The 15,692-nt window shown below is 36.8% G+C and overlaps 2 protein-coding genes across 3 annotated transcripts; one reads left to right on the top strand and one right to left on the bottom strand.

Moving 5' to 3' along the window:
- The first annotated feature begins 580 nt into the window (after positions 1–580).
- Positions 581–5,814, top strand: LOC106880137 (phosphatidylinositol N-acetylglucosaminyltransferase subunit P). 2 transcript variants are annotated; one of them, XM_014929966.2, is made up of 5 exons: positions 581–689; positions 1,878–1,984; positions 3,768–3,840; positions 4,858–4,976; positions 5,671–5,814. In XM_014929966.2, the coding sequence occupies exons 2-5, from the start codon at positions 1,897–1,899 to the stop codon at positions 5,790–5,792; spliced, it is 402 nt and encodes a 133-aa protein (XP_014785452.2). In that variant the 5' UTR covers positions 581–689; positions 1,878–1,896; the 3' UTR covers positions 5,793–5,814. The 2 variants fall into 2 exon arrangements, with proteins under 2 accessions (XP_014785452.2, XP_052827993.1); XM_052972033.1 differs by having other exon boundaries at positions 625–689; positions 1,859–1,984.
- An 842-nt stretch (positions 5,815–6,656) lies between these two features.
- LOC106880140 (trafficking protein particle complex subunit 4) lies at positions 6,657–15,448 on the bottom strand. The gene is made up of 5 exons (XM_014929971.2): positions 15,250–15,448; positions 12,378–12,552; positions 11,128–11,231; positions 9,427–9,553; positions 6,657–7,019 (listed from the first exon to the last, which is right to left on the bottom strand). The coding sequence occupies exons 1-5, from the start codon at positions 15,422–15,424 to the stop codon at positions 6,950–6,952; spliced, it is 651 nt and encodes a 216-aa protein (XP_014785457.1). The 5' UTR covers positions 15,425–15,448; the 3' UTR covers positions 6,657–6,949.
- Between the last annotated feature and the right edge of the window lie 244 nt (positions 15,449–15,692).

Genomic DNA, 15,692 nt, shown 5'->3' with positions numbered 1-15,692 from the left:
TAATCAAAACAAACATTTGTTTGCGAGAGATTATCAGATTATGGTCTATTTCAACAGTAGATCTAACGTAAGGGTGTTTTCAAAGGTAAATATTTAAAAATTCAGTTTGGAAGTATAGATGTAACCATATCGTTCCGGGTTCAGTCCCACTGCGTAGGACCTTAAGCAAATGTCTTTTGCTAAAACTCCGGATTGACTATACCTTTGTGAGTAGATTTGGTAGACGGAAACTAAAAGAAGCTCGTCGTACATACATACATACATACATAATGAATGAAGGAAACGGAAAATAGAGTTAGCGCATTGTGACCAGCGGTGTATAACGGCATCTGATGTCTAATTGATACTGTGATGCGTGCGTGTGTGTATTTCTTTGAGTTTGTGTCTGTTCCCACCACCCCACCGCTTGACAACTGGCTCTGGTTTGATTACGCCCCCGTAACTTAGCGGTCCGGCAAAAGACGTTGATAGAATTAATACCAAACTTAAAAATAAAATCAGCACTGGCATCGATTTATGCGACTAAATTCTTCAAAACGACTGCAATCAAATAACAGAAACAAGTAAAAATAAATTCATTTTGTTCGCTTGAAGTCCCTGTGTGACAGTGGTCGTTGTGTGAGACTCTTCAACGCTTAAACACTTGTAGTTTTGTTAACTCAAGACATTTCACGCGTCCAGACTTTCAGGTGAGAAATTTATTATTTAACGATTCAAATAACTGGATTTCAACCATTCTGTTATATATATATATATATATATATGTGTGTGTGTGTGTGAAATTAGTAATCGTTATACAGGAAAGGAAACATTTCAAGGCACAAACACATCCCCAATGTTGTATGTGTTGATCACAAATTGTAATAAGCAAACCTGTACAAATGAACCCCTGTCCAGTTAAATGATGAGGAAATCAAATTACGATATTTTGAGAATAAAGTGAAACATGTGAACATGAAGGTGACTGAATGGTAACAATAAAAACATTTACATTAATATAACAAAAGGTGATGAGTGCAGAGAAAAAGATGCAAAAATGAAACTAAAACCAACACTGTCTATGAATTGACAAAATATCGTTATTTGATTTCATCACCATTTTACTGGACAGGATGAAGTATTTTAATTTTGAGGGCTGTCTACCTGTCTTAACTATTGTTACTTATTAAAGTAACAGGTGTGTCTCTGGGCGTAGCACTAACGTCTTCATCCAGATACCGGATTTAGATAACTCTTAGTTTTTTTTCCCTCCAATTTTCTTCTGCTAGTTTCAGTGTGATTGAATCTTTGCTTATTTGCCTTCTAGGCTAATGAGGTACTTTGCATACTCAACTAAATTAAAGAATGCCATTTAATCTGTATCTTTTGATCTGGTTACCAATAATAATGAGTCCGAGCAAGGTTGTTTATGGAAGACCAGCAGTTGCCCCTGCATACCAGCCTCTCCTCTCCATGCCACCAGTGTTATCCTAGGGAAGGGCAAAGACTGATACAGCTTGGCACCTGTGACATCGCAACTCATTTCTACAGTTGAGTGAACTAGAGCAACGTTAACTAAAGTGTCTTGCTCAAGAAGATTGTTAAAATAGTTTTAATATCAGTTTATCTGTACTTGGATCGATCTGGAGTATGTTATCGTGACACTCCTAGATAGGGTTGCTAGCCTGAGTTATAGGCAGCATATCTAGTTTCAATCCCAGTTAACGGAAAATTGTTCTGATTCAATTATCTCTTAGTTTATTAAAATCTGTTAGTTTTATCAATTTGTAATTTTATGACTGAAAGGCTTTTTTTTCTTTTCTGATTGAAGCAAAATTGTCTGTGGTGGTTCTCATCTTAATTCTTTATGCTCTCACAGTTTTTATTTCATCTTGTAGGCGATGCCATATTTATACTATGACCAAACCGGAACACACACCTTTCCCATCGCCTGAAAGAGCTATTTATGGATTTGCTCTCTATCTGGGTTCTTTTATCTGCATTGGTGAGTTTACTTCCATTTTGTAAACAGGCTAATTGTCTGTTTCTTTACTAATTACAATCTCATTTCCAGTTTATTATTGTGTATCAGACAAATTGTCTTGTGCTAGTTACATCCCATTACATTCTGGGTTCAAATCTTGATGAGATCATCTTTGCCTTCATGATTATGTTTCTGGAGTTTGTATAATAAAAACTGGTACTCTAAGAAGTTCTAATTGGTCTGATCAACGGAACAGCATGCTTGTGAAATTAACATGCCAGTGACAGTGCTCCACAGTTTGTATGTTGTCATCAGAATTGTGCACTTGTTGTAGCTGAGGTACTTAACTCTTAAACAGCCCAGTCTATCTAACTGCAAATAAGTTCCACACCAAAGGAACAACTCACTACTGTAAGCTGTAACTCTAAATACTGACTAGGGTAAAGACCCTCATTGGTCATGAATGACCATGGGATTGCATCTAGAAAGTTCCCCTCTCAGGCACAAGTCCAGGCAAGGTTGTTTATAGAAGACCAGTAGTTGCCCATGCACACCAGCCTCCCCTCTCCATGCCACCGATGTTATCCAAGGGAAACGCAAAGGGGCTGATACAGCTTGGCACCTGTGACATCACAACTCATTTCTACAGATGAGTGAACTGGAGCAACGTGGAATAAAATATCTTGCTCAAGAACACAACAAACACATATCCCTGTCCAGGAATCAAACTCACTACCTCATGATTGAGAGCCCGACATTCTAACCACTGACTAGTGTTTCATTAATTTACTGTTGTGAGTTCAATTCTACATGCAACAAAGGTACCCCATGATAGATTGGTATCCTATTCAGAGTGAGATTCATCTCATTTCATTAATGCCAAAAGGACCAGAGATACACACTGACCAAGTGGATTGGTTTAGGTAAGATATCTGGAGTTGCTTGGCTCCATAGCTTCTTGATTCTTAAACAGCCTTGAAATAATGATTTTTTCAGTATTTTATCAATGTAATATGAGAATGAACATCAGTAAATAAGACTTGATGCAAATTACTGAATCAGTAAGATGTCTGGTTTTCAATAAGGACTGGCAAGCCAGAAGGCTGTATCAGATTAGAGCCTGGTGCAGCCTCCTGGCTTGCCAGTCCTCAGTCAAACCGTCCAACCCATGCCAGCATGGAAAGTGGACATTAAACGATGACGACAATGATGATGATGATGGGTTCCCATTGCTTGAGCTGGGCTTTGCACCTTTGAAAATACACTTAGCTCTAAATCAGTTCCATTGACATGGCTATCAGAAACATTAGCACATCAGACAAAACCAAAACGCTTAGCAACATTTCTTCCAGTTATTTTACATTCTGAGTTTGAATCCTGTCAACGTTGACTTTGCCTTTCAAATTTTCAGGGTTGATAAAATGATTACCAGCCAAATACTGAGGTTGATGTAATCAACTTGCCTCCCCCTCTAAAAGTTGCTGGCCTTTTGCTGAAATTAGAAAGAATTAATATAGTTGTAAATAGTATTAGATGGTGGTGGTGGGTGTTGTGGTGGTTTACAGCTGACCCATACAAGGAGTAGCAGTTGTAGTACTGTATAAAACTTGAATGTCTTATTAGCAGGCTGCATCGAATTCTTATTGTCCCATGATAACAGGTGAGAAAATAATATAATCCACCAGCATGGCTACCTCTAGATGCAACTTTGTGTTGCACAGATATAAGCTCTGAATATATTTCCTCAAAGAAACCTTGTGTAGCCATTTATACGACCTGTGTTTATATATTCCTCTATTTTCAGCCCTTTACATTGGTTGGGCCTTTATTCCTGACGGTTACCTCCATTCTGCAGGATTAACGTATTATCCTCAAAAGTAAGTTCTATTCATTGATTTGTATTTGTGTTCTGTAAGCAATGTCAGTCCCTGGGTAAAATAGCTCCCATCACCTGAGATTCTGTTTCTACCTACAACCAGTCTTAGGCAAGTTACGTACATCACAACTCCCATTTTACATTGAAGATAGTAAAGCTTATCAAACGACACTGAATTTCTTCCTCTTTCTACAAATACTTGTTTGCTGTGTTAATGTGTTTATCACTTGAAGACTGCCTTGGCATCAAACTCAACACAAGAGACAAACTCTCAGTTTCATTTTCTATATATATATATACATACATACATACATACATATATATCAATATTCTTCTTGCTCAACAGTGTTAGAAAAACCTCTGGTAATTCCATTAAGTTCTTTTTAAGCATTCCTGAATTACAAAGTTTGAAGTTGAATCTAAAATTTGGACAATTTTGCTGGTACACTCGATATATATATATATATATATATATATATTGTCCAGTGGAGGCACGTGGGTTAGTGGTTGGGGTGTTTGGTTCACAATCCTAAGGTTGTGAGTTCAATTCCCAGTGAGTGTTAATGATCTTGAGCAAGACACTGTATTTCACACTCAACTGGTGGAAATGAGCAGAACCTGTATTTCAAAGGGGCCAGCCTTGTCACATTCTGTGTGCCATGTTGAATCTCCCTTAGAAATATGTCGAGTGTCCGTCTGCCTGTGAAGTGCTCGGCCACTTGCACATTAATTCCATGAGTAAGCTGTTCCATTGATTGAATCAATTGGAACCCTTGTCGTCATAACAGTCATATTGTTCAAGACAGACCAGTTCAGTAACTGTGACTGAATTGTTGTACTCCTTGATACCTCAGACCCATATAATTCATTACTTGAATAGTAACAGCAACAATAATATTAAAGAAGAAGCAATCAATATTTTCTCCTCAAAACTAAACAGGATTTTGTCTTTTATTGATGGAAATAAATCTTATGTATTACTGTTTCATGATCTATTTTTTATTTTTCTTCTTTCAAGGTATTGGGCTGTTGCAATTCCTGCCTATATCATAATGATCGTTCTTCTTGGCTATTTAGCATATTTTGCCATTGTTTTCATAAGCACTGAAAACTTAGACTCCCTCAATACCATCACAGGTAAGAAATACTTTATTAATACAAAGAATTAATCAAATCTTGTTGTCAAGTTTGTCTCTAGGGTGAAAGTTTCTGTAGTTTGTATGTTGTCATTGGTGTTGTACACTGATCAAAGCCCAGATCATCATCGTCTAACATCTGCTTTCCATGCTAGCATGGGTTGGACGATTTGACTGGTGAACCAGAAGGCTGCACCAGTCTCCAATCTGATCTGGCAAAGTTTCTACAGCTGGATGCCCTTCCAAATGCCAACCACTCAGAGAGTGTAGTGGGTACTTTTTACATGCCACCAGCACAAGGGCCAGTCAGGCGGTTCTGGCAACGACCATGCTCAAAAGGTATTTTTACATGCTACCTGCATGGGAGCCAGTCCGGCAGCACTGGCAACGACCACGCTAAAATGTTGGTTTTCACGTGCCGCCGGCACATGTGCTGGTAAGGCGACGCTGGCAACAATCATGCTCGAATGGTGCTTTTTACGCGTCACCAGCACGGGAGCCAATCCGTAGCCCTGGCAACGATCACACTCGGATGTGAGTTTAACGTTTCACTGGCACGAGTGCTAATACACATATATTGGCATTTAACTGTTTCTATTTCGATATATATATATATAAACAGAATGTTTTATTGCAGAAAATGGTATTAAAATTGGAAGCCTGCTTTATTTTCCTTTTCTTGTTTTCTTTTGCAGACAAATATGCCTTGTGCAAAAGTGAAGAAAATATTGTAGAGAATTCCATACCAAATATTTATGATATAAGTGTTTCTGAAGTAACTAGAAAATATTATTTAAATGGAGAATCAATTAATTAATAAAACTAATTTAAAACAGAGACCAATGAGTTTATGTTTAAATCTTCACTGGTGAACACCATTACCTCCGGTTATACGACGAACCAATGTTATTTTCATCATCTGACAGCATTCATGGTGTTAATTTAGTAAACCACAAGAGCAATACAGTAAGCAAGTAATTGAAGAATGTGAGATTAGGAACAGTTTGTTCTTTAGATTCTGTGTTTAAATGCTGATAAATTGTTGTTCATTCACTCTAGGGTAAATATAAGAAGCTTAGTAAGTTTCTGGAAAGACATCAGTTCATTTGGCTGGTACAGCCCTATAAAAATTACTTGAGTTACCAAAAGATGTTACTGTAAAGTTGAGGTGATTGTCATACTCGAGTCCGTGCGTATCACAGATCAAGATGGGAAGGATGACTTCCCTTTGCAAATACAGACAGGACACAGATGTGTGTCAATAGACAGCTGGAGGAGATGTTCTCCTGGGGCTAAAAGCAACAGTAACATCCACCCTTAGGGGTCAGCCGCATTTAAGTGGCATATATATTTCACATTATATATGTATGTATATATGTATATGTATGTATATATATATATGTATAATCACAAGAGATTAGCAGTGTTTCCGTGTGCTAAAAAGTCAATTGTTACAGAGACTTCATTTGTGGTGGCAAACCCAACAAAAGTCAATTTAATTTTCTATCTTTCCGTGTCAATAACATAAATACTGTGATAAACAAGGCCATTAGAAGTTCAGCTTCTTAAATAAGTATCAAGAATAGATTAAAGTTCATTCTGTTGATTACAATTATTGTTAAACTGATGAAAGACAAAATCTGAAATCAGAAAAGTAAAACAATAAAAAACAAATTCATGCTTGAAGCCATTATGACTGCATTAAATACAACAACAACATATTTTATTTGGGTTATTTACATCGTCTTCTCTGGGAATGTTTAAGAGGCCGTAAGTCTTCTGGGTGATATTTTGTCAAATTGTCTTCCATCGTGCTGGTTGGAGTACCATGCCAGTTGGTCAGGCCATTCTAGTGTCAAAAAATAATCAGTCATTCAAGAATAGCAAAAAAAAAAAAAAGAAAGAAATAATGACTGTTGACAGTAACTGGTTTCATCGGAGATTTCCGTTTCTAACAGTCTGAAATACATGTCCTTACATTCCCATTCCTGCACGTTCTGATTGCTCAATACAAGCCTGAAGATTTGTTTCAAAAAGATTACACCTAAAATAAATACAAATACATAGATTGAGACAAATGTTCATACAAAGTAACTATCTTCATAACACTAACAAAATTTTAATTTTTGGGGGCGGGGCTTTGGTCATTAAGTGTAAGCAGTCAGAGGAAACAACTACTGTTCCCTTTAAATTTCGCTTTTATGACCAGATATCAATATTTTGAAACTGACCTATTTTCCATTACACTTCAAACAGGCTCAGTACTGAATTGCTGAAGCAGAAATATCGTTACAGCAAATATTCTGCTCAATACCACAGATTTGCTTGACTTTAACCACTTGAGAGCATGTCTCTTAGCAGTTGCTCCCCAACTGCTTTGATCATGAGCAGTTGGGGAGCATCATAGGCGGTGTGTTGAGAGGGATTCTTTGGGGGGTTTGAATAAATGTAACAAAAGCAAAGTTTGAAGGAAACCTGTTTTTTCATAGTTTTTAGGGGTAAGCAAGAGATAACAGTTGCTACCCAAAGACAAAACATCGTGTTACAGAAGGGTGATAAAATGTCTTGCATCAGCATAGACCATCAGTTTATATGGGAGGATTATAGTCAGTGAAACTATCAAAATATTACCGATACAGTTCTGCATCAATCCCAAGGAATTGAAAAGCGATGTCGTCAATTCTAATAAAATTTGAGATTTATATTTAAAGGGAGGCAACTAAGCATTGGAAACGTTTCGTTTGGTGATCAATTACACTTTTATTTTTGTTTACATTTCAGCTCAAAGGCTGAGGCCATGCTAGAGCACCAATTAATAATGGTTTCTCACATTGGTATATTCAATTGATATCTCTGTGCCACAGAAATACTCATCAAGTAGACATGGCAAAAACAATTTAATGATTCGAGAAATACTTGGTAACCAATGTTTAGATTACAACTCTCAAATTGAATATATTTTCAAACAACTAAAACATCTTAATTGTATATCTATCAACATCACCTTCATTTCTACGTCTGGTTTTCCATGGTTGATTGAGTTAGATGGATCCTTTACTGTACGACATGTCACCAAGTGTTGCTGTCTTTTGTCATTTTCCATACGAAGTTCAACATCATAAGATCTACTTCCATGCTTGTCTTCTTTCAATTCCTTTCACTTGGATCTTTTGGCATTTCTCTATCCATCTCTTATTATCCATACACATTACTTGTGTGCAACAATAGTCATCTCTCTTCCACATAGCATCTGATTCCTCTTATGCCCAGTTTTTCTTTCAGTATATTTGTGCCACATCACACTTCATCTCTCGCCAGCCTTGGCACACACAGCCACTGAATTCATATTCAATATCCAGATATCACTACCATACAACATTAAAGTTCACACACATGCAATTTACGATCTACCCTTCACTCAAAGAAAGAAATCCCTTGTCATCAGCAGATGTAATAGAGATCCCTGGACTTTTCCCCATCTTGTTCCTATCCTGGATACTATGCTTTCAGAGCACCCTTCTCCGTGGCTGATTAGATTGCTCTGGTTGCAAAAGCAATCAACTACGTCTCTGGAGCCTTCCAAGTATTGAAAAGAATTCTACTGATGTTCTATGCAGGAGGGCAGAAACTACAGGTAAGATCTGACTCAGACCAGAACCCATCCAACCAGTATAAAAACATAGACACGAAATGTTGATGATGGTGGTGGTTGGATGAGGAATCTGGGATTTGTTATTGGCAGAATCTAGTCAGAACCACAGATAACTTTTATAGAAAGTAGTTCTGTCGTTAACAGATGTATACCACAAACGAACTCATTGTAGTAAAGATTGCTTGCCAACATAACATGACAGTCCTCGTTTAGGACTAATGTTGCTGTAATGTAGCCCCAGGAGACATCATCTCTAGCTGGTTATACAACACGATCCGTGTCCTTATATTTTTGAACAAGGGTATCTAATACCTCAGCTCAAAACAATATCGGTGTATCACGATTTCTGGATTATCTCCCTTCATCAGCTAGATTCCCTTGTTTGAAAATATAAGGACACAGGTCGTGTCGTACAGCCAGCTGGAGACTATGTCTCCTGGGGCTAAATTACAGCAACATTCATCCTAAACCAGGACTGCCATGTTATGTTGGCAAATAATCTTTACAACAAAGTACTGTTGCTGAGTATCTCACGTTGTGAGATTTAAAAATAGTAATTTTCTAAATGAACTCATGTTAATGAGAACCTTTCCCCACAGAAAGTTGTGGAAGAGTTGCAAGTAATGTGATACCACTTCTTTCTATGCTCTTTGTAACAGTAGAGTCAACTTCGTCTTTCATCTTCCCAAAGTGAGAAAGATAAGACTTGGTAATAAAGAAGAGACATCTTCATAGAATATACTAAACAACCAAACACTGGAAAACATCTCCATTGCGTTAAGAAAAACATCTCCCTCACCTGATGGGCATGTCCAACGAGTAAAATGGATTCTTTAATGCGTAGTCAGAGTAAACTTCATACATTTTCCTAAGAAGCTGTTCCACACCAATTTGTCGCAGATCTGTGAGTGCTAGAAACTTGAGGCCTGAAATGACAAAAAATACATTCAACAATTATAACTATAGTTCTCTTCTCAGTCATCATCAATCTCTTGTAGAGATGATGATGATGACAATGGTGGATGCCTGCCTGTGAGTTCCATCTGTCTCTCTTCCTGTTAGACCATGCTATTGTGGATGAAGTACTTGCTGCCCAACACTTTGTCATATCACATTGTTTGTTTTGTCTTCGACACTCTTCCTTCTATACATTAATGACTGACTTGTCGTAACTTGCCAAAACAACCCCCGACCCCTAAACAAATGATACTAACCTTCGCTCCTCCCTAGCATCCTGCATGCAGGCATCATCCACATTCAACTGATGTACCTCACACTAAAGCTACACTGACTCTATGAACAGAAACCTCAGAAATATCTTCCCATAGAGTCATGCCCATCTCTCCTTAAATAACAGACATACAATGGTGGTAGTCATTGTCGTTGTCAACGGCAAATGCTGCCGCCGCCGCCGCCAGAGACGGCATGCAACTTGAACTCTTAACATTGCTATAACTGATAGGCGTCAGCATCACTGATGACCTGCACTAGTAATGGAGTACTTACTATTTATGCTTACAACAGCATTCACCCTGGGTGGGTTGAGCCAGCTCTGCCCAATGAGTTCACCATGTCTCTCAAGGACGCTGACCACATCCGAAGCTCTGTGCCATTTGCTGTTGAAGTACAGAGTTCATTTTTGGAGTTTCAATGAGAATACAAGTTCACATGTGGTCCCCAGTCACATGCACACACACTCTGGGATAGTGCAATCTGTTGCAGCTCATCTTGCTGTCCAATTGTTGTCCATCACAGAGGATTCACTGATCAAGTCACTGACAGTTATCAGAGCAGACGTAGCCTGAGTTTGAAGCAGATTCTAGAGACATGCTTTAATAAAAGCTAAGGGTACCTCACCCCCAGTAGTCTTCTAGTGCAAAAGACACCAACCCAGAATTTCTGAGAGCCTGTGCTAGTAATGGATTAAGAAACCACTAATTGATGTATCTCTAAATATTTGAGATGAAGTAACTAAAAAAAAAATTTGAGATTTTCTATTCTATTGACTTCCATCTTTATGTTCTGAGTTCAAATTCCGCCGAGGTCAACTTTGCCTTTCATCCTTTCGGGGTCGATAAATTAAGTACCAGTTGCATACTGGACTTGGTCTAATCAACTAACCCCCTCCCCCAAAATTTCAGGCCTTGTGCCTAGAATAGAAAAGATTCTATTGACTTCCTATAAAATATATTTCTTTACACTCTTGTTTCGGTCTGTCTAATCTCCAATCATTTATAGTTGTCTTAGCTTTATACATTTTCCACCAAAACAAAACTGGAGCTTCTGGGTTCAAATCCAATCTAGAGGAATACGTGTGTGTTTAGGCACAAAGCAATTTAAAAATTTTAAATGACTGGATCAACTGAAAACTAGTCTTTAACAGAAGAATATGTAAAACTAAGACCAATAGTCTTGAACATTTAAATTAATAGGAACTGTTGGCTCTTTGACAAAAATGCAGAAAGTAAACCTTGAACAAGTCAATCAGTTTTTGCCTTACCTGTCATACTTTGAAAACAATGTAATTTGAATGTATCTGTCTCTATCAGGTCGATTCCAGAAGAACGTGGCTCAGGAGAAAGTTGGCAGCTGATGGTGTATAATCTACAGAGAAATGACAAAATTGATTAAACAATGAAGTTTTAAAATGGCTGCTCAACCTTTTTACTTTAGAAATCTAATGTGAACATAAGAGTTTCCCTGTCAAGAACCTCATTTTATGATAGAGGTCTTCTTGAGTAGAGTTGATGACAGATGCTGAATAATGAAAGATAATATACATCCTCATTTAATGTCCAGTTTCTGTGCTGAAATGTGTTGGGTAGACATAAAATGACATAGATGCACATATTGTCAGCCACTAAGGGGCATGCTCAACTGGTTTAAAGTCAAGCGACTGACAAACAAATGTGGTATTGAGTAGAATATCTGCTCTAACAATATTTCTGATTTACCAAGGCAACGAGCTGGCAGAAACATTAGCATGCTGGGCGAAATGCTTAGAGGAATTTTGCCTGTCAAATTCCACTGAGTTCAAATTCCACCGAGGTCGACTTTGCCTTTCATCTTTTCGGGGTTGATAAATTAAGTACCAGTTGCATACTGAGATTGATCTAATCTACTAGCCCCCTCCCTCAAAATTTTGGGCCTTGTGCCTAGAGTAGAAAAGAATATATCTATTAGTTAAGGTGGAAAGAAATGTTAGGACGCTGGGCAAAATGGTTAGCGGAATTTCACCTGTCTTTACGTTCTGAGTTCAAATTCCACCGAGGTTGGCTTCACCTTTCATCTTTACTGGTGGGGGGGGGTGATAAATTAAATACCAGTTTCGTACTGGGGTTGATCTAATTGACTGGCTGCCTCCCCCAAAATTTTGGGCCTTGTGCCAAGCGTAGAAAAGAATATTTCTGCTTCAGCAACTGAGTACTGTCTGAAATGTAATGGAAAATCGCTTAGTTTTAACATTGATGCCCAGGTGACAAAAGCAAAGTGTGAAGGGAATAGAAGTCATTTCTTTTTATTTCTAGACAGAAGAAGCAAACAGGAAATAACACTTACTGACCAAAGACAAAAAAAAACTTTTTTAATTTTGTTACACAGTGATTTTGTCCATCAGTGACAGGTAAATCTGTGATCCAGAGGAAAATTTACATTTCATCAACTTCAAAAACACTGCAGCAAACATTGGATCGTGAATCAATAACTACAAATGGAATAAAACTATGTGGAGGACGAAGAAGTTCAACTTACGAGTGAAACATACTGGCAAGCATAATTCTTTCATTTGTTGTTAATTTTGGCCGACCAAATTTTATGTTGATTGGGTAATTTTCTTCACAGGCCAAAAGTTCCAGAATGTCACGGCCATCCTTGAGGTATCGACCTTCAGCGGTAATTCCATTAATACTAAGTACAGTATGTCCAACTGAACAAAGAGAAAAATTGAATTGTACAAATAGCCATTTTATGAACAATAAAACAATAAGTCAAAAATATAAGGTAGACATTCTTCTTTTCTATGTGTGTGTCTTATCATCATCATTATTTCTCTTTATCACAGGTTTTGCTGGAGCTCCTGGAGTCTTGCATGCATAGCGGCCTTGCTACCTGCATCCTACAGTACCATGCTATCTATTCTTTTCAGCTATCTAATACTTTCCTAATTATTCTGGTCATTCCAATGTTTATATTCCAATGTGGTTTTGGATTATATATGTATCATATACATAAATATAAGAAGGGATGTTATTATTAAAATACCATTACATGTGGCAAGCACAGGCAAATTAATAAAATATATGCATACAGGATACACTTATATATATATATATACACGAAGGCACCACATGAGCACCTACATGGCTAAAAATAGAAGTCAAAAATACTTCTGTACCACTGAATAGTCATAAATTTAATACAGGCATGGTAGGAAAGAATTCCAATGAACATTAAAAATGTCTTACCTCTGCTAGGTCGGCACAAGCAATACTGGTCAACTTGGAACCTGGTTTCGAAATTAGCACCAAATAAGTGCTTGTTTCTCATCGGCCAAAGTCTGCCAGCTTATTACTACTAAAATTTTCCACCACCATGGCCACAAAAGTCCGTTTGAAGTGACCAAACACGATTTCATATACATATGTGTTATATATGCAATAAATAAATTTTCTAAATTTTCAATACATAAACATTAATTTTATCTGTTAAAATTTATTTGCATCAAATTGGTTCTACTTTTACAATACCAAATTCTTAACCTCAGTATTTGAAGCACGAGTAAGAGCATATCAACATTTATTATAAATGGCCAACTGTCAGCTTTCAACCAAAGCCTACCATAAGGCACCTGAACTGGAGACAACAACAACAATTTCATCCACTGGTGTTTTAAAATACTGAATTTCCCAGTATTTTCCAAATCATTGTTGAGCAATAAAGAAACTGAAGTGGCAGAACTATGATCTCTTCTTCAGTAACTGGATCAATGATGGACTGCTACCATCCGCACATCATTAGTACACCACTGCAATAATCATCAATGGGACAGTGAACCTAAAGTTTACTTGTGGGTATATATATATATATATATATATATATATATATATATATATACAAGAATAAGGGCAGAGAATCGTCAATTAATAATAGAATTAATAATTAACAATTCTGCCAAGTAGTTCAGTATGAAAAAAACCTTTATCGGTAAGACTATTTATCATTATAAATATACAGGGATTAGCAATTGAGTTGCTTCTCCAACATACTGAAAATTTAGAAATAGCAGTCAAAGAACTACTGATTCCAAACTACAAATTTTCTCTAAAGTCGCATGGCCAAAGATTACCGTGAATTTTTTTAGAGACACTTTCAAATTTATCAGAATATTGAGGCTGAAGATTGGAATAGTGAAATTTCCATTCACTTAACCATGAAACGATTCGTATCCAATTAACTAAAGGCTTGGCTTGTTTACGCTTTTCCCTCCGGTTTTTTGTTCTATGTGTGCCATAAATATCGCCATCCACTTTAGAGAAAATTTGTAGTTTGGAATCAGTAGTTCTTTGACTGCTATTTCTAAATTTTCAGTATGTTGGAGAAGCAACTCAATTGCTAATCCCTGTATATTTATATATATATATATATATATATATCATCATCATCATCATCATTTAACATCTGTGTTTCATGCTTGTATGGGTTGAATAGTTTGACAGGATCTGATGAGGTTTTATCACTACCAACATCATCATCATCTTCTTCTGGGCAGAAACTGGGATCTTTGAGTTGAGTCATTTGAAACTCGAGCTCCAAATGTTAAGAACATATTTTGAATATAATGCACCTAAGTTTCGCAGTGAGACGGTAGAATTGTGGTTTCGATTCAGAGCATAAAATGACTTTATCACAAACATTTTCTCTTCGTGGTTTTCAGTATTTATTAAGGTGCAGCACCTTCTGCAAGTCGCTCAAATAAAACAATTTGATTCTTGGCAATTGTTTCTTGTCACAACATTTTATTCGGAGCAAATTCGAAGATTATTATCATTTTCACAAATTCGACCAGAAACTACTCTCGGATCCATCCTTAAAATAACAATGGAAATATTTCTCAGGGAAGAAGCGAACTTTAAAAGTAACCGTAGCTTTTATCCATAATATTATAACAGATTGTTTTATATATATAAATATATGTATGTATGTATGTATCTTCAAAGCTACTATATTGCTATCCGAAGTCTCTGCTTTATATCAGAAATAAAAACGAAAAGGTATAACACTGAATACCGACGGAGTTGAAAAAACTCAGATTACTCGATTATATATATTATATTATTCCTCCACAAGAATATTCTTGGCAATGACTTCAAAGTTTCGGACAATTAAGTATATAAAGAGAGTATTTTCGCTCCCGTTTGTAATTTCAGGTACATTTTAGGAGCAACTGGAGAAAATAAATATAAAAAAAAGACAGAGAGAATGTGTGTACGGTTTAGTCTGAATTAAAATTTAAGTTTCGACGGTTGGAATATCAATAAATATGAATGAAGATTAAAAGAGATAGAAGACACCCACTTCACAAGGTTTGGGTTAGAGAAAGAGAGAAAGAAAGAGTCCTACAAACCTTTAACGCCGTCTCGTTCTCCAAAAGAAACAACTACTTTATCATCGTGAACTTTCAGAATGATATCTAAAGGATAACCAAACGTTTTTTCTATTTCGGGTCTGTTTGAATTTTGATCAAATTGATAAATAAGTCCGCCAGCCTTGTTAATAATGTAAACACTTAAAACAGCCATTTTTAATGCAGACAACTTGTTGTTGTTGGGAGTATAAATTATATCGACCAGTATGATAGATGTAGGACTTCAGACGAACAACAACATATCCTCTCCACTAGAAATGAAATTAAAAACAAGCTAAAAATTCAGCGATAAGTTTTTCTTTCGTTTTGTTTTAAGAGAAGGTTACATTGGTAATGTGGCGGAATTCTGGTTTAAGCATCCCATTTTACCCTTCATAACTTCTTTATCTCTTATGATTTTCAGAGTATTTTTGCGAATTACG

Source organism: Octopus bimaculoides, chromosome 12 (genome assembly GCF_001194135.2).
Source record: "Octopus bimaculoides isolate UCB-OBI-ISO-001 chromosome 12, ASM119413v2, whole genome shotgun sequence".
NCBI classification, from domain to species: Eukaryota; Metazoa; Mollusca; class Cephalopoda; order Octopoda; family Octopodidae; genus Octopus; species Octopus bimaculoides.
The sequence above is the reverse complement of the archived record's forward strand: the minus strand, read 5'-3'. Positions and strand labels throughout refer to the sequence as shown.